The sequence below is a fragment of the Lutjanus erythropterus genome, chromosome 3 (genome assembly GCF_056507025.1).
Source record: "Lutjanus erythropterus isolate fLutEry1 chromosome 3, fLutEry1.hap2, whole genome shotgun sequence".
In the NCBI taxonomy this organism is placed as follows: Eukaryota; Metazoa; Chordata; class Actinopteri; order Lutjaniformes; family Lutjanidae; genus Lutjanus; species Lutjanus erythropterus.
Genome location: NC_139319.1, coordinates 16,769,312 through 16,784,166, shown reverse-complemented (window position 1 = coordinate 16,784,166; position 14,855 = coordinate 16,769,312). Strand labels below are relative to the sequence as shown.

Here is a 14,855-nt window from a genome sequence, read left to right as displayed (position 1 = left end):
TGCATGAAGAAAATGAATAGATGAATTGAATTCAGCTAAATTGAATGAGTCAAATTGAATTGTTCGGAGCGCGCAGTCTCGCTCCTTCTTTTTCTCTTTCTGTCAGTGTCACAGTCTTGTCAGCAACCTCGGCGTCTGGCAGTGTAACGAAGTGACAAGTGAGTTATTAGACAGAAGAAGCTGGAATGGCAGGGACGCCTCCAGGTAACGGAGAAGCAGCACATTTTTAATGATCGTTGCTGTCATCCTTTCCTCCCTAGTCAGCCTTCCACCTCCGCAACCTTTCCATCAGCCTCAGCTCTCTGTCTCGCTCTCTTTATCTCTGAGAAGAGAGGACTGGAAACTGCATGTGTCATATAGGTGGAGTCTTAAAAAAAAGGATGAAATATTTCACTAGAATAGGTCATGTCTATATTGCAAAATGGCTTAAGTATGAAACAAATGGAACTTGAACACTGTTATGGATGTAGGGTGTTGTGAATACTGTACAGCACACCACATAACACTGCATATTTTTCCCTCTGTGTGTAGCACCAGTCAAGTAAGAGAAGATCTCCTTGTATAGTAACACATGGCATCGCTGATACATGGATAAAGAAGTCAAACTGAGGAACAATCTCTTATTTGTTGTCTTTTTACAAAAAATATTCTTATAATGGACAAAAAGATACATCACCCACTAATAAATACCCCTTCCCTTGGCTACTTTTGCCCAGTTACTGGAAATATTTGTACCGTGAGACAGTCATGGACATGTTAAAAATCAGGAAAATGGCAACATTTTTCATACATTTGTAGCCCACATTCAGCAATGGAAAGCGATACCGAAAATATCACAGCAAAAGATTTAAGACTCAAGTGCATCATATTAATCCAATATGGGCCATGATTTAAGTACAATGTCAGACTGAAAGGTTTTTTTTCTGAACACTTCTGTTTTGGTCACAGTTGAAGGACAATTTTCACCTTTTTTCTCATTCCTTTTAAAAAATATGGGACAGCCATTTCATTAAGATGCCTTTGTTTGACAATGTCACAATAATGTCATGCTTTACACAAATTACCCCACAAAACCTCTGAAGTTATGCTTGTGATCATAACTGGCAACCAAACACAAATTACTCCTTTACTTCACCAATACTTAACACCTCTGTGTTTATGAAACAGCAGTTTATATTTAGTCACACCTGGATTTGACACTTGGGAATACATTGTTTTGTAATGGGGGAAGATCTCAGGTTTTTTGTTTGTTCGGGGAGGCAGGATGATTTCTGAGCACGTGCAAAAAGAAACTGGCACAAGTATTTTTAAGGTACTGTCATTTCCCTTGGCACTGTAGCCATCAATGACCCCAAACAACACCTAAACTTACCATTGCAAAAGTCCTCATTATAATAATATTACACATCCCCTTGTATAGATGCAAAGTGCAAAAACTGAATTGGTATACTAAAGCTCATAAACATAACAGACAAAAAAAAAAAAGAAATCAATAGAAATACAGAGAATGATATCAGTGTAGGAGCCTAAAAAAGCATGCCGGCAACCTCTGAATATCTAACAAGTAGATAAAACAAGCCACATGATATTCTTTTTTTCCTAGGACTCAGTTTAAAACGTGTCTTTGAAGCTAACATAAATGAGTCAAGCTAGTAAGATGCTACCTCTGTCTTGCCTATAGCTGGAAGTATTGTACTGGACTGTAACATAAAACCATAAAGAGAGAGAAAGAGAGAGAGAGAGGGGGAGAGAGAGAGAGAGAGAGAAAAGAAGCAAACAACCATCAACACAACTCTTTTACACCAAAAGCCTCTTGGGACATTATTTACAAATGAAGCTGTCATGCTTTTTGTAAGGGGGTTCATTTAAAAGCTATCATTACACAAATACAACAAGAAGATTTTCTTTTTTTTCTCAATACTATCATTTCTGCAGGCAAAGTCACAAATAAGAGTTTGAATAGATTCTTTGGAGACGGACATAAAAACAAAAGTGGGGGGAGACGTTTGAAAGGAAAAGATGGAGGGGCTTATGAAAAAAACAACTGGAGTTTTGTTATAAAGCAAACTCCATGCTCGAGAGCATCATCCTGTTCTTCCAAAGAAGGAAAAGTCAAAGGTCACAATAATAAACCGTATTTAGAGTCAATTAATTTTATAGAGGGACATTGAAATGTCTTGCAATGACTTACAGAGGACGGGCAGGAGGCATACAGGCATTTAGCTTGTATTTGATGGCCCTGGGCTGGGGTTAAAAGCTAATTTGAGGAGGAATGAGGATGAGGAATGAAGGGAGGAGCGGGCAGACTGACAGCGGGGTAGAGTATCAAGTCATTATTCAGTCTATTATTGTGGAGAAGGGCATGTTTTTATGGAGGTTGGGGTTCTGAGAGTGTCGGTTACGGCTGCGCACAGAGCTGAACACCATGTTGCAACCGGGGATTTTGCACTTGTGCATCTCGCGCAGGTGCACAGTCTTGTAGTGCACGCGCAGGGTCCCTTTGTTGCTGTACATTTTGTGGCAGATGTTGCAGAGGATCCCGCCACCGCCACAGTTACTGCCCCCGGTGGACGAAAGGAGGAACGGCGAGGAGGAAGGTTCAAACCCCTCGCCATGTCCCTCTCCTCTTAGTTCGCCAGTCTCGTCCCGATGCCCCGCTTCAGCCCGCCCCTCGGCACGCTGGGAGCAGTCCTCCCCCTCGCTGTTGCCCTCCTCCTCATCCTCTTCTCCCTCCTCCTCCTCCAGGTCATCCAGTAGGATGCCTTCATCGCTGCCCTCATCAGACTCGTGTGAGGAGTGGACGCTGCTGCCGGATTGAACACTGGATGTGGTGCTCAGGTCCAGCACCATGTAATCGTCTGGCTGGCCTCGGGAGAAGCCGTTGGTGTGGTGGTTTCTAAGGTTTTGGTTGAGAGGGTGTTGGGGATACTCGGTGCTCATGGGGGAACGGACACTGTGGTTCAGGCCGCCGGGGCCGAGGCTGCCGCCTCCGATGCCCATCCTGGCCATAGGGTCCAAACCCATGTGGTGCCCGGCATAGATCTTGGCCAGTATCTCGGCTCGCAGGTCCTTGGGCAGTGGCGTGAGTTGGGGGTCCAGGACAATGTCGTCCAGCTCTTTGGTCAGCAGTTTGCGGTGCAGGTTGATGTTGGAGCTGTGCCTAAGGTGGGGAGAGTCAGAGTTGTAGATCAGAATGCTGCCATAGTAAGAGGAATGTAGATTACCTCTCAAATACAAAACAGTGTACTTACAATAATTTATTTTTTTCATATTGTGAAGCTGTGTTACTTCTCTTAAATGGTACCAGGCTACAATTTTTCAATATCTAAGAGCCACTACGTATCTAATTATTCTTACTATCAGTTGTGGTACACAGACTGTCACACAGAGAGAGAAATTCACCCTGCAGCTCTCCTCAGAAAAGTGCTCTAAGATCACACAGAGAGGGAGCATCCTGCTTGTGTTTACCGCTGTCAGCATGTCTGCACTGCACAGCCCTCAAATCCAATAGACTCTGACTCAATTAAATACTCCACCATATTGAATGGGAGTTTATCAATTGATTCGAGCTGTGGTAATGTGATAATCGAGGGGAACTGGATAGCATATTAGCACTAGGCCCTGACAGCATTATCGCATTGGTTCCCTATTGGAGGTGGCTTAATCGGGCACCTCAATGAACATGTCTTTATGTAGCCCTGGATTTAATTAAGACAGGCATTTTTCCCCAAACACAAGGCAAACTGTATCACACAGTGTGCTACGGCTGATGAAAGAAACTAACAAGTGCCATGCGTAAGCTAGGATACGATTAGTGAGGGTTTTGGTTAGCATACAAAGCCATGCTAAGGGATGCAAGGTGAAATGGGCTTGAAAAATCTAATTCAATGCTGTTTTTTCGCTCCAATTTCACAGTTGCCAAGTCGGAAAACAAGGGGACCCACTGCACACATGTCACAACAAAACTGCATAACACAGAAGGAAACTTAAGCGACTAATGACCGATGTCAGATACGACATACACATGGCCCATTCCTCTCGTAATGTCAGGTCAGCACTTACATCAAATAAGAATAATATGCAAAACACTCAGTGCCTTTAATGTGAGGGGTTTTTCCATGCAGGGAGGGCACATGTGTGTAAATTAAATTAAATTAAAAAAAAAAAAGAAAAGAAAACGGTCATCCTTAGCAGGACGGGTAAAAATGGAGTCACAATGGATAGTAGAGCTTACCAGCAGTGGCAGGGTTGATGCAGTCAAAAAGGGTCCCTTTCCTTTAATTATTTACTTCCCTATCCGACATTGTCCTGCAAGAGGTAAAAATACATTCATTTGAGGGACCCTTTTCTGTGAACCAGGCAACCAGGAGCCCGTCCACTCAAGCATCGTCAGCATTGAGGAGAGAGAGCGTGGCAAATCGATTGGCCATGGCTGTCACTGCATGCGTGTGTGTTTGCACGTGCTTTTGTCTGTTTGTGTGTGCGTGAGTGAAAAACAGAAAATATACTACTTCCATATAGTGGGACTTCGATCAAAAGGACTGTATAAATCCTTTGTTCTTTTTTATCCTTTGATAGTACAGTTGCACCCATATGGTGTAAGCTTATGGCTAAAATATGGGAGTCATGATTCAATGTCTGTGGCGCTGTATCCCTGTCTAGTCAAATACATGTGTGGATGCTTGGCCGTGAGAGGCCAGAGTGCTTTAACACAGTCTGATATATGCCTTGATAATCAGCGATCAATATGTAAGGGCAATTTTAAGGACAAATAAGGCCACATGTGCTCAATTAAACTTGAAGTTCAGGATGCTGTTGATGATGCTCAGGTAGGCAGGTCCTTTGCAACATGTCTCCATCTCTATACAACACCTTCTCACTGCTAATAAGCTCTAAATTAATCATGACTATCTCACGTTTAGATATTAAAGTCAAACATGCTAAATATCATGCAGTAAGTAGTCTGCGCTACAACTACAGTAGCCATTTTAAATATTCAAAATGCACACCACATTGTTAGAATATTACAGTGATATCTAATGACAAATATTCACATTTACCATCAGTCTTTTTTAAATTTATTTTACAGATATATGAAAATAAAATAAAAGGAAGAAAAAGTCACTTTATGATATCATTTCTAACCATTTGGAAATAATTTAATCTCAAGAGCTAAAGAGGAGAAAAAGAGCCCAGTTTATGATCATTTGCATAAACATTATTATTTAACTTGTGTGTTGGCCTAAATAATCAAAATAAGTCAGCTGAATCCACACACAGTGGGCATAATGCACTTATCCCTTCATTTATCAAATTTAGACATTCTGCCCCATTTCCCGCTCCCCTCCATCCCTCCACCTCCATCACTCCACTACAGTACGCTCCATCTTTTCCTCCCCCAAATCCTACTCCTTAGTGTGCCCCTCCATCCCCACCCCTCCTTCCTCCATCTCTACCTCCCTGTTGGCCAGTAATGTGGCTGGCAAACCAATTTGACGGTCTCATCTTTGCCCAAAAGATGGGGGAGGCCTCCAGAGAGCCCATTTTTGACTGTGCAGAGGAGGTTGAGCGAGAGTGTGTGCCTGTGTCCCAACCGGCGTTAATCATCTTTAGGTTCATCTGATGGCCCTTGCCCTTGTTTTTGTGTCAGTGTGTGTGTATATGTGTGTGTGTATGTTGTCTAAATGGCTCATAATGTGTAAATGAGATGGAAGGCTGAGTGGTATTAAACTGACACGAGTGGTTCTTTGTCTTTCTGTCATTCGGGGTGTGTTATGAGGTTTTAGGTGTAAGTGGGAGGACAAGAGTGTAAGTAGCATTTATCACTCTTTGTCACTGTTATGCCTGCTTTGCATTGCTGCAGTCTGTTCAGCAAAGGCTACAATAAGGATGAAATAATTACCGGTTTCACGATAAACCACAATAAATTTCAAGACAGTTACTTGTACCATTTTAAATTTTTAATCATTAAATTTGTGTTTGATTACCGTGCTTTGAAAAACTCACAATCAATCAAGTTAGAAACAGTCGCAGCAGCAGCAGCAATGTGGGTTTGTTTTGCATCATTGAAAATATTGACACTGCAAACAACATGATGCCATTTCAAATAGTTTTTAATATAAAACTTGGTGAATTGATTTCAGTGTGCATCAGTACTTTTTGAACATTTTCTGCACATTTTAACACCACAATAATTTAATACAATTTAATTTTGTTTTTATAGAGCCAAATCATTACAAAGGGAACTTTTCAAGTAAAGCAGGTCTCAGCTGCGTTCTTTATAACCCAATTGTTCCCACCAAGAGCAAGCACTAAGACAACTGTGGCAAGAAAAAACTGATAAGAGATAATCCTTGTAAATCTAGCAAAAGAATTTCACTAACAGCTTTGATTATTTGTTAATCATTAAAGTAATTTTTCACACAAAAATGGCAGAAATTTGATTTTCCATTTCTATATTATCATATTATCCTGAATATCTTTGGTATTTGGATAACCATAAGAAGATATTTCAAGACATCACCTTGGATTGGGATGGACATTTTTCACATTTGTTTTTACATTTTATATGCCTAGATTTAAAAGAAGTCTTTGTTGTTATTTGATAACTGCTGATAAATAAGCCTTTTTGTACAGGAGCAAATAAAAACTGGTTTTGGTCAAGTAGATTTCTGAAACCACTTGGCCAACTCGGCAAATGAAAAAAGACTCATTAGTTTTATTTGAGGATCTTCAAATAAATCCATATCATAGCCATTAAATATCACATGAAAAACATTTTATGTATCTCTTGCAGTTTTATAACTAGAATTCTATTGAAGATAGTGTGCTTGCATGAATGTCTGTATGTTATTATAATTCCTCTTATTCTCCACAAAATACATCACAAGAAAACTGTCAACGATAACCAAAGTGATGTAAGTTTCTGTATTTTTAATCATAAGATATTCTGAACTAGGATGAGTGGCTTTTGCTAACATATTCTTTCTACGAGCCGTGTGCCCTTTGTTTATAAGAGACAAACAGAGAGTTGATTGTGGAGCAGCGGAGCCCGGGCCCACATGCCGTGAGGGGACCGAGGGAGACGAAGAGAGAGGAAAGGAGAGGGGAGGAAAGAGACTCTCTAACATAATTAACCTTCACTCTCTCCCGTTTGCAGTGGCCCATGCAGGGACCACGGGCTGCGCGTGGCTGCACCTTGGGATTGTGGAAAAGGGAGGACACCTACTTGCTGTATAGCAACACAGGAGCAGGTTAAAATGTTTGGTGTGAAGGTTAAAAAAAGAGAAGCGGGGTGGGCTGATAAAAATGAGATAAGTAAGTCTTGTCAACGCGTTTAAAAAATATGAGTAACGAGGCCAATAATGGTGATGATTACTGGTACGCGCATCTTTCCAGCAGTTAATCATGCAGCTTCTTCAACACTTCTGCCGACGCTGCTTGCTCCCCACAATAAATATGCAATCATTTACCTCCTTGCAGCAGGCGGCTGGGAGGCTGGGAGAAAACACCCTTCTGTAAAACCACACAAACACGCACACACTCCTCTGTTCTACACTCAAAAACACACACATTACATGCTTGCTCAAGGGCACATTAAATTTTCCCTTCCTGTATTCCTGAGTGTGTGTATGCGCAGAAAATCTGAGAAAGAGGGCAGAGATCCAAACTGAACAAACACCAGTGATACTTTTCTCTCAGTGCGTCCGACTGACAATGTCACTGGCTTTTGGTTGTTTTTCTCGGTAGATCAAATGACCTCTCCTCCGTTTTCTTCTTCACTTTGATACGGTAGCTTTTGATGCCAGTGTCTGGTGTGTTTACGTGCCTTTGGCTTTTCACTTGTTCAATGGGCTAATCAGATATGCAGAGGTACTTGGACTTCCCTATTGATGGATGTCAACAGCTGTTTGGGAGGTACTGAGAAAAGAAAGCCAGACAGGGCTGCGTACTATAATGTTGCTTTAGCATTTATTATTCAGCTGTAAAAACAACAACAAATTACCACTGGTTTACCTTCCTCTTATTAAAATTCAATGTGGTTATTGTTCTAAGGGTTCTTTTCTTACTTTTTTTAAAACAGAATTACTTAGTGTTAAGTAGAATTGATGTTTTTATCAATCCTTTATGAGGTGAACTACAGGAAAGAGCTGCTTATTAATTGTTGCTGGCAAAAATATCTAATTTGGAGAAAGATTGGATTTTGACTCATCTGATTTACTAGTAATAAATGTCCTAAACATTATTTTGTGCAAATATCTTTGTATTTGCAGTTTCTTAATCTTATCAGAGCAAATGTTCTTCTGAAAACAACTAAATTATATTCCCATTTTATTGCCACCATTATACTCAAACTTACATTATGTCATTAGAGGATTATCCAGGGACAGATTTGATGAGAGCCCAGCGTGTGTATTGACTCAAAGCCCCAGGATTCCTTTGGCTATGTGATGCCCTTCTTTCTGTTGTTTTGTTCTCTGTTTGAACCAGCGGCAGAGTAATATGTCCCATATGCTATCAGGAATTTATCCCCCACAGAAAAAAGTATGGAAACAATAGTGTGCTTAGGTCTCACCCACCCAGAGCTGCACTGTATCAAAGATGCATTATGTTCACAGCAGCGATTGTCCCTCCTTGCTACAAAGTTATCTCCATCTCCCATATGTTCTACCACTTTTATGTGTTTGAATGGCATTTATATGCTGGTGTTTTTCTCATCATGGAGTCAAACTGTCATGCACACACATTCACATCCGAGCTGACACAGGAAGAGAGAAGAGTTCATGTTGAGGTGTTATCTTTTCTCTCTGCAATACGGTCTAATCTTTGAACCCTTTCTAAAGCACTCCATTCACCCTTGGCTTTGATACCAAACGCCTGGCTCCGTATTTGTGAAAATGCAGCCTCCCCACACCATCCTTTCCCCGTTCCATTCTGATGATTAATTTTTTCTTCTCATTTTTGAAGCCTTATTTAGTTTCCTGTGAGCCATGATGGGGTCCTGACAGCCGATTCCAGTATGAGGGTACTAAATTACATAACTGACTGAAATAAACTTCACAGAATCCACCTTAACACCAGTAAAAAACACTGAAATCTTTTATCTTGTTAAGTTGTAGGGTTGCTCTGAAACGGATGCCAGTATTGGTGTCAACAAATACGCAAGTACGCACCGATCCAATAATATGTCATTTATTATCTCCTGAAACTGGACGCTGATACTTCCCATCAATGTCTCATATGCCATTTTTCAACTCAGTATGGCAAAGTCATGTTAGCAGCCATTGCCAAACTTAAAAATGTCACAGCCCAATCTGAAATCTGAAAATCTTCTGCAGCCAATGCTAAAATTTAATCATAACTCTGACCAACACAAGTTTCTGGTGTTAATGTGTTAGGTCACCAAATATGGTGCACCACTTAAACTAGGTTAGAGTAGATTAAAAACACATCATTTAAAACCCATGGCTTTCTTTTATTAGTTCTGAAAAATATAAATAATTGTAAATAGTTTATGGTAATTTTAAACTTTGAGACTTAAATATGTTTTATGTATTTACATTTAATGACCTCTCATCTATAGTACTGTTACCCACACTTTGGGAATCACTGTTCTGTGGCATTCATTCTCTGTATGAATTTGTTCATGTTTTAAAAAGAGTTTAACCTGAGTCAGGCCATACAACAATGATAGCAAACAGCCCACATTCATACAGAGTTGGTATATAATTGTTATATACTACTATAAACAGTATATACCAGCTAACAGCCTTAAAACAATTCTTAAAAATGCATTGGTATCAGATCGGTACTCAGTATCAGCTGAGTTCAGGTATCAGGAAGGAAAAAAAATGGTATTGGAACATATCTATTAAATTCCCCTGTTAATGTACAGTGGATCTCTCTTCTGGCTATTTAGAAGCACAGATAAGACCGTTAATTGTTATATCCAGCAACTGTTTAACAGCAGTAGGAGACTAATTACAAAGAGATAAGGTGTATACAAATAGTTCTCTCTGTTATCTATTTGTGCTTATCCCTGTGTGTTTGCATCTGTGTGTGTGTTCATGTGCATGCACATGTTACACAGCAGGCCTGTCATGCCTTAGGCATTCTCTATTTTTTGTCAAAAGAGGGGAGCTAACACACTCACCAGTGGCAGTACACCACACTGAGGCAACGCATGCTATTATAACACTTGCTGTCATCTTGCCGCTGTCGGCACAGCTGTGTCAGGTGAGCAGCGGGGTTGCACCTTCACTAACGCTAACTTGTCTCGCGTTCTGCTCCCCCTGTTCCCTTACCGCATCCATTCTGATGGAGTCCCAGATTCACCTGCTCTATTTAATGCTGCTAATGAACAAACAGTGGTAGGAACAGATGCCACCGAAATAATAAATGTAATAAAAGACTTGGAGGATAAGTTTAGGTAGAGAGAGGTAGCAGGGATTGAGGAAGACATGAGGGGGGGCAGAGACAAAACACTGAGGAAAAATATACAACTCCCTCTAGAAAGATTTGTCTACCAATTGGAAACATGCAGCATGTGGCCACATGCCCCTTAGTTAAAAGAAAATGTCACTTGTCACAGATGTTTCAAGATAAATATACAGTAAAGTTTTATATCTATTGCCTTTAAAGAACAGAAGAAGGCTGTTATGTAGAACAACAGCGTTCTATTAAAGAGAGAGAGTGTGAGCATGAGAGATATTTGTTACACTTGAAGTGCTGTGTGTTTTAGAATGGCGGGAGGGAATTTACAATTTGTGTCAAGGGCCATTGTACACTCCGTCCATTGTACACTCCAGCAACTGGATAACTTGGACAAGTGACCTTCGTTGTTTACATGACTGGCAAGGGATTATAATTTTCTGTGTCGCCAAATCAGAAATGTGAATTCACACACAGCTGTTATTTTGATTTCTATTCAATTTTTCTCATAACAGCGATTATAATGTATATTTTACTACCTATACATAAAAGCTCATGAAAGAAAAACTCATACTAAGCATGACTGAATGCTGGTTGATTTAACACTTAGAAATACTCCAATAATGCAAAATAACTGCTGTTTGTAACCCCTTGGGGAGCTTGTGCTAGCCCAGGGCACTAGTGATCTTGTGTACCTCCAGCATGTGTTATGGCATCAACCTGCTGCCACTGCTGCTGCAGTGTATTCTGCAGAGTGAGTGTGTGGGATTGATATGTGCTAACAAGCCCAGGTGAGTATGGCTAGCCTCACCTCCTAATGCGCTAATAAATGCAGTGGTTTGACAAACCGCTGTCTATGTTAATATATGCGCCTTCACCTCCCTGTGACAGGGTGAGGTACTGAGGGCAGGTAAACAACACACTGCAGCTGTAGAGTTGATGGATAAGGCCTAGTGCTTGTCTGAGTGTGTGTGTGTTTCTCATCCTGACACCCTACTCTTCTGAACTTTGACTTGACAAGGAGCAGATGTCCCTGAATCAATTTAGTGTTGAATTAACTAACAGATGTTAAGTGATAGCCTATCCAGGTAAATGTCATATAGTAATGAAATCCCGCAGCTAAATCTTGTTTTATTAACGTGAAATGAAACAGGCATATCTCTCATAAAAATGCTAATATCTATTAAGCTATAACATTTAACACGGCTCTGTTGCATCCTTACAAACGTGTATTGTGAAACTTTATGTAAAGCTATAATTTGTATTATAATACTTGATGAAGATTGAATTAAACATTTACATTGAACCTACCTGTGACTGTTGCATTTACATTTAAATAAAATTGGTTACATTACCAAGTCCTAGCACTAACCTGTCTCGGCTCCTCCTGGAAGGGAAGGCAGCGTTGCAGCCAGCCACAGTGCACACATGCATCTCTTTGAGGTGCACATTCTTGTAGTGCAGTTTCATGCTATAGGAGCTCTTGAAGCTCTTCTTACACACATAGCAGATCTTGGGGTCAGGACTTGAGCATGGGTCTCCTTCTGGTGATTGTGAAGATGGGAATTTGGGAGGGCTGGCACCGTAGCCCATTGAAGAGATGAAGCTCTCATGCAGAGCAGCCATGCTCGCAGCAGCGGCAGCAGCCGCAGCCATGCCTCCGTTATAGAGGCCATACTGGCCCATGCAGAACATATCGTAAGTAGGATCGTTGAGTTCTTCCTTGATCTTAATAGGGGGCTGAGGAGGGGAGGGTGAGGACTGACCCTTGCCTTCCATTTCCTTCCTCAAATGGGCTTCCTCCCCACCTTCATCATCCTGTTCCTTGTCCAGACCCCTTCCGCCCCTGATGTGTTTTTGTTGTTCGTCCACATCTATGAGCTCATCACGGTAGAACATCTTGGAATCAGAAGTTTCAGACTCATTCTCAAAGTCTCTCTCATGGTCCTGGTCCTCAGAAGTGAAGCTGTCCATACAACGTAGCTCGCCAGAGCCTTGAAGATCATTTCCACCCCTGCTGTCACTGCCAGTCCCTTCCCGGCATTCGTCTTCACTCTGTCTCATCATGCCTCTCAGAGCTAAGCCAGGGCTCATCTCATCCTGAGAAGGGGACTGCTGTCCACTACCACCACTGTGGTTCCCAGTACCGTTACCACTGTTGTTGTTGCTGTTACAATTACCATTCATTTTGATATTGTTGTGAAGAAGGGACGACTGGTGATGGTGGTGATTATGATGGAGGTCATCATCATCATCATCTTTGTCCTCATATTCATCTGCCACATCAATTACTTCCTTCTCAATCTTCACTGGCATGCTAGATTTACGAGGCTTCTTTTTGGGTGTGGGGTCTATGCTGCCAGTGGTGAGGTCGTTATTGGCACTATGTGTATTTAAGCGGTGAGGCATGTGTCCTGTCTCTGACACATGAATGCTATTGTGTGAAGCCACAGCTGCAGCAGCCAGGATCTGTTGTTGTTGGTCCATCAGGGTGGTACTGTTGGTGGTGGTGGGCAGGATGGGGCTGGTGGGCAGTGACACTGGAGGACTGACAAGGTCCGCAGGGGACAGTAGTGTACGATAGAATGGGGGCACTGGCTGGACTGGTTGGACTGTCTTCAGGGAGGGGAACACCAGTGGGCTTTGCAAGGGTGACTGAAGCATTGGGTCTACCGGTGGAGTAGTGAAGCCCAGTGGTGGCCTTCCAGGGCTGGTGAGTGTGAAGCCACCGTTCTTGGTGCTTGAGATGACAGGTGTACCAGGGGTTGAATTGGCACGGATGAGGTCCTTGTCACGGTTATTGCGCAGCATGGGCATGTGCAACCGTGGATTGGGATTGGCACTGTGGCGGTTGCGGCTGCGTAGTGAGCTGAAGACCATATTGCAGCCCTCAATGGTGCAACGGTGTTTAATCTTCAAGTGTACAGCATTATAATGTATCTTAAGTGTGCCTTTGTCATAAAAGGTTTTGCCACATGAGTTGCAACACACACGGCCTTTGCGTGAAGTAGCTCCCATGCGGCGCATCCGATGCATCTTGGAGGAAAAGGAAGCGTGTGTGATGGTTTTAGAGTGCTCGTCCTTTACAAAGGGGTGGTGGACCTGGTGTTCACTCAAGCTGTTGGATTGCTGAGGTTGATTTTGGGATTGCTGTTGGCCCTGCTGCTGTTGCTGCTGGAGCTGTGTCTGTTGTTGCTGCTGTTGTTGAGCCTGCTGGGTGGAGGGGGTTGGCGAGATGGGTGAGGCCCTGTTGTTGGGCTCTGTCTTGGGTTCAATGTTGTTCATGGATCCCAGGGCTCCACGGCTTGGACTCTGGCCTGTACGGAAGGGTGACAGGGACACCTCTGACTCACTGGTCTCCACCTGTTCACCTTGGTTTGGCAGGCTGGGCTCCCGGAGCCGGAGAGCAGACTGCTCCATAGGCAGGCCATTGGGAGGCAAGCCGAGCATGGGGGCAGAGACTGGGTTGATGTATTGGAAGGGCAGGAGGAAGGCTAAGCTGTTGGGGATATTCTCAAAATGATGAATGCTGGATGGGCTACTGTTTTCCAGATGTGTCAGGAGCCCGGGGCTGCGGGTCCTGTTGTTGCTTTCAATGAATGTCCTAATCCCGGAGTCTGTCTTGGAGGAGGGAACTGTAACTGCCTGACCTTCCTTCTCCTGAATGGCCATCAGCTCCACAATGGACTTGGTTTCACCAAAGCGCAGGAACTGCTGCAGGGTGATGATCTCCTCTTCTCGGGACATGATGGTCCAGCGGTCCAGCACCTTGCCTGCGGCATCCTAGATGCCCCAGAAGAGACAAGAGAGAAGACAAAAATACAAACCATTATTGATTGTGCATAATCAGTGTGGTCAAAGGAGAAAATAGAGCAGGGGTTAGTTTGTAAGGGCAAGCTTTTCTGCTCATGAAATTCAGAGGCTCCTGGAGCGACAAGTAACTAACAGAGCTTTGTCGAAACCCCATCCACTTCTCACTCATTTATTTTCTCTATAAATCAGCCTTGTGAATGTGATCATTAATCACACAGAGATGAGAGTAGGCAAGAGTTTAATTGAGTCTCAAGCAAACGAATCAAAAGCACTGAGGTGGGGCGATTAGCAGGTCTCTGCGACTTCCAACATTGTTGGGATGTTAATCTGTGAGACTGACAAAAACAGCTTTGTACAAGATGTGAACTCTTGCTGGGACTCCCTCTGTACACAAACTGCATCCAGGGATATTTACAAAATCGTGTGAGCCAGAGAAATACAGCTAACAGAAATAATAGAACCATTAATGCAGTCCACTAATCGCACCTTGGGTAGCTGCCATTTTTCTCAGTGTGTTTTCAGTCTCGAAGGCAGTAAAATGCTCGAGGGATGATGGGACGGCTACACTGTGTATCGGGAAATGGCTTTGGACATTCAAAGAGAAAAACTCA

At 42.5% G+C, this 14,855-nt stretch overlaps 1 protein-coding gene across 4 annotated transcripts in view; it reads right to left on the bottom strand.

Annotated features, from left to right (window-relative positions):
* Window positions 1–618: 618 nt before the first annotated feature.
* The window catches only part of bnc2 (basonuclin zinc finger protein 2), a 226,237-nt gene continuing 212,000 nt past the window's right edge, over window positions 619–14,855 (bottom strand). For 3 of the 4 annotated variants that reach the window (XM_084715208.1, XM_084715209.1, XM_084715211.1), the window contains 2 exons: window positions 11,804–14,214; window positions 619–3,160 (listed from right to left, as the gene is read on the bottom strand). In XM_084715208.1, coding sequence (XP_084571334.1) covers window positions 2,338–3,160; window positions 11,804–14,214 — 3,234 coding nt within the window. In that variant the 3' untranslated portion in view covers window positions 619–2,337. Of the gene's footprint in view, window positions 3,161–4,234; window positions 4,309–11,803; window positions 14,215–14,855 lie in introns of all 4 variants that reach the window. The other variant, XM_084715212.1, reaches the window with a different exon arrangement.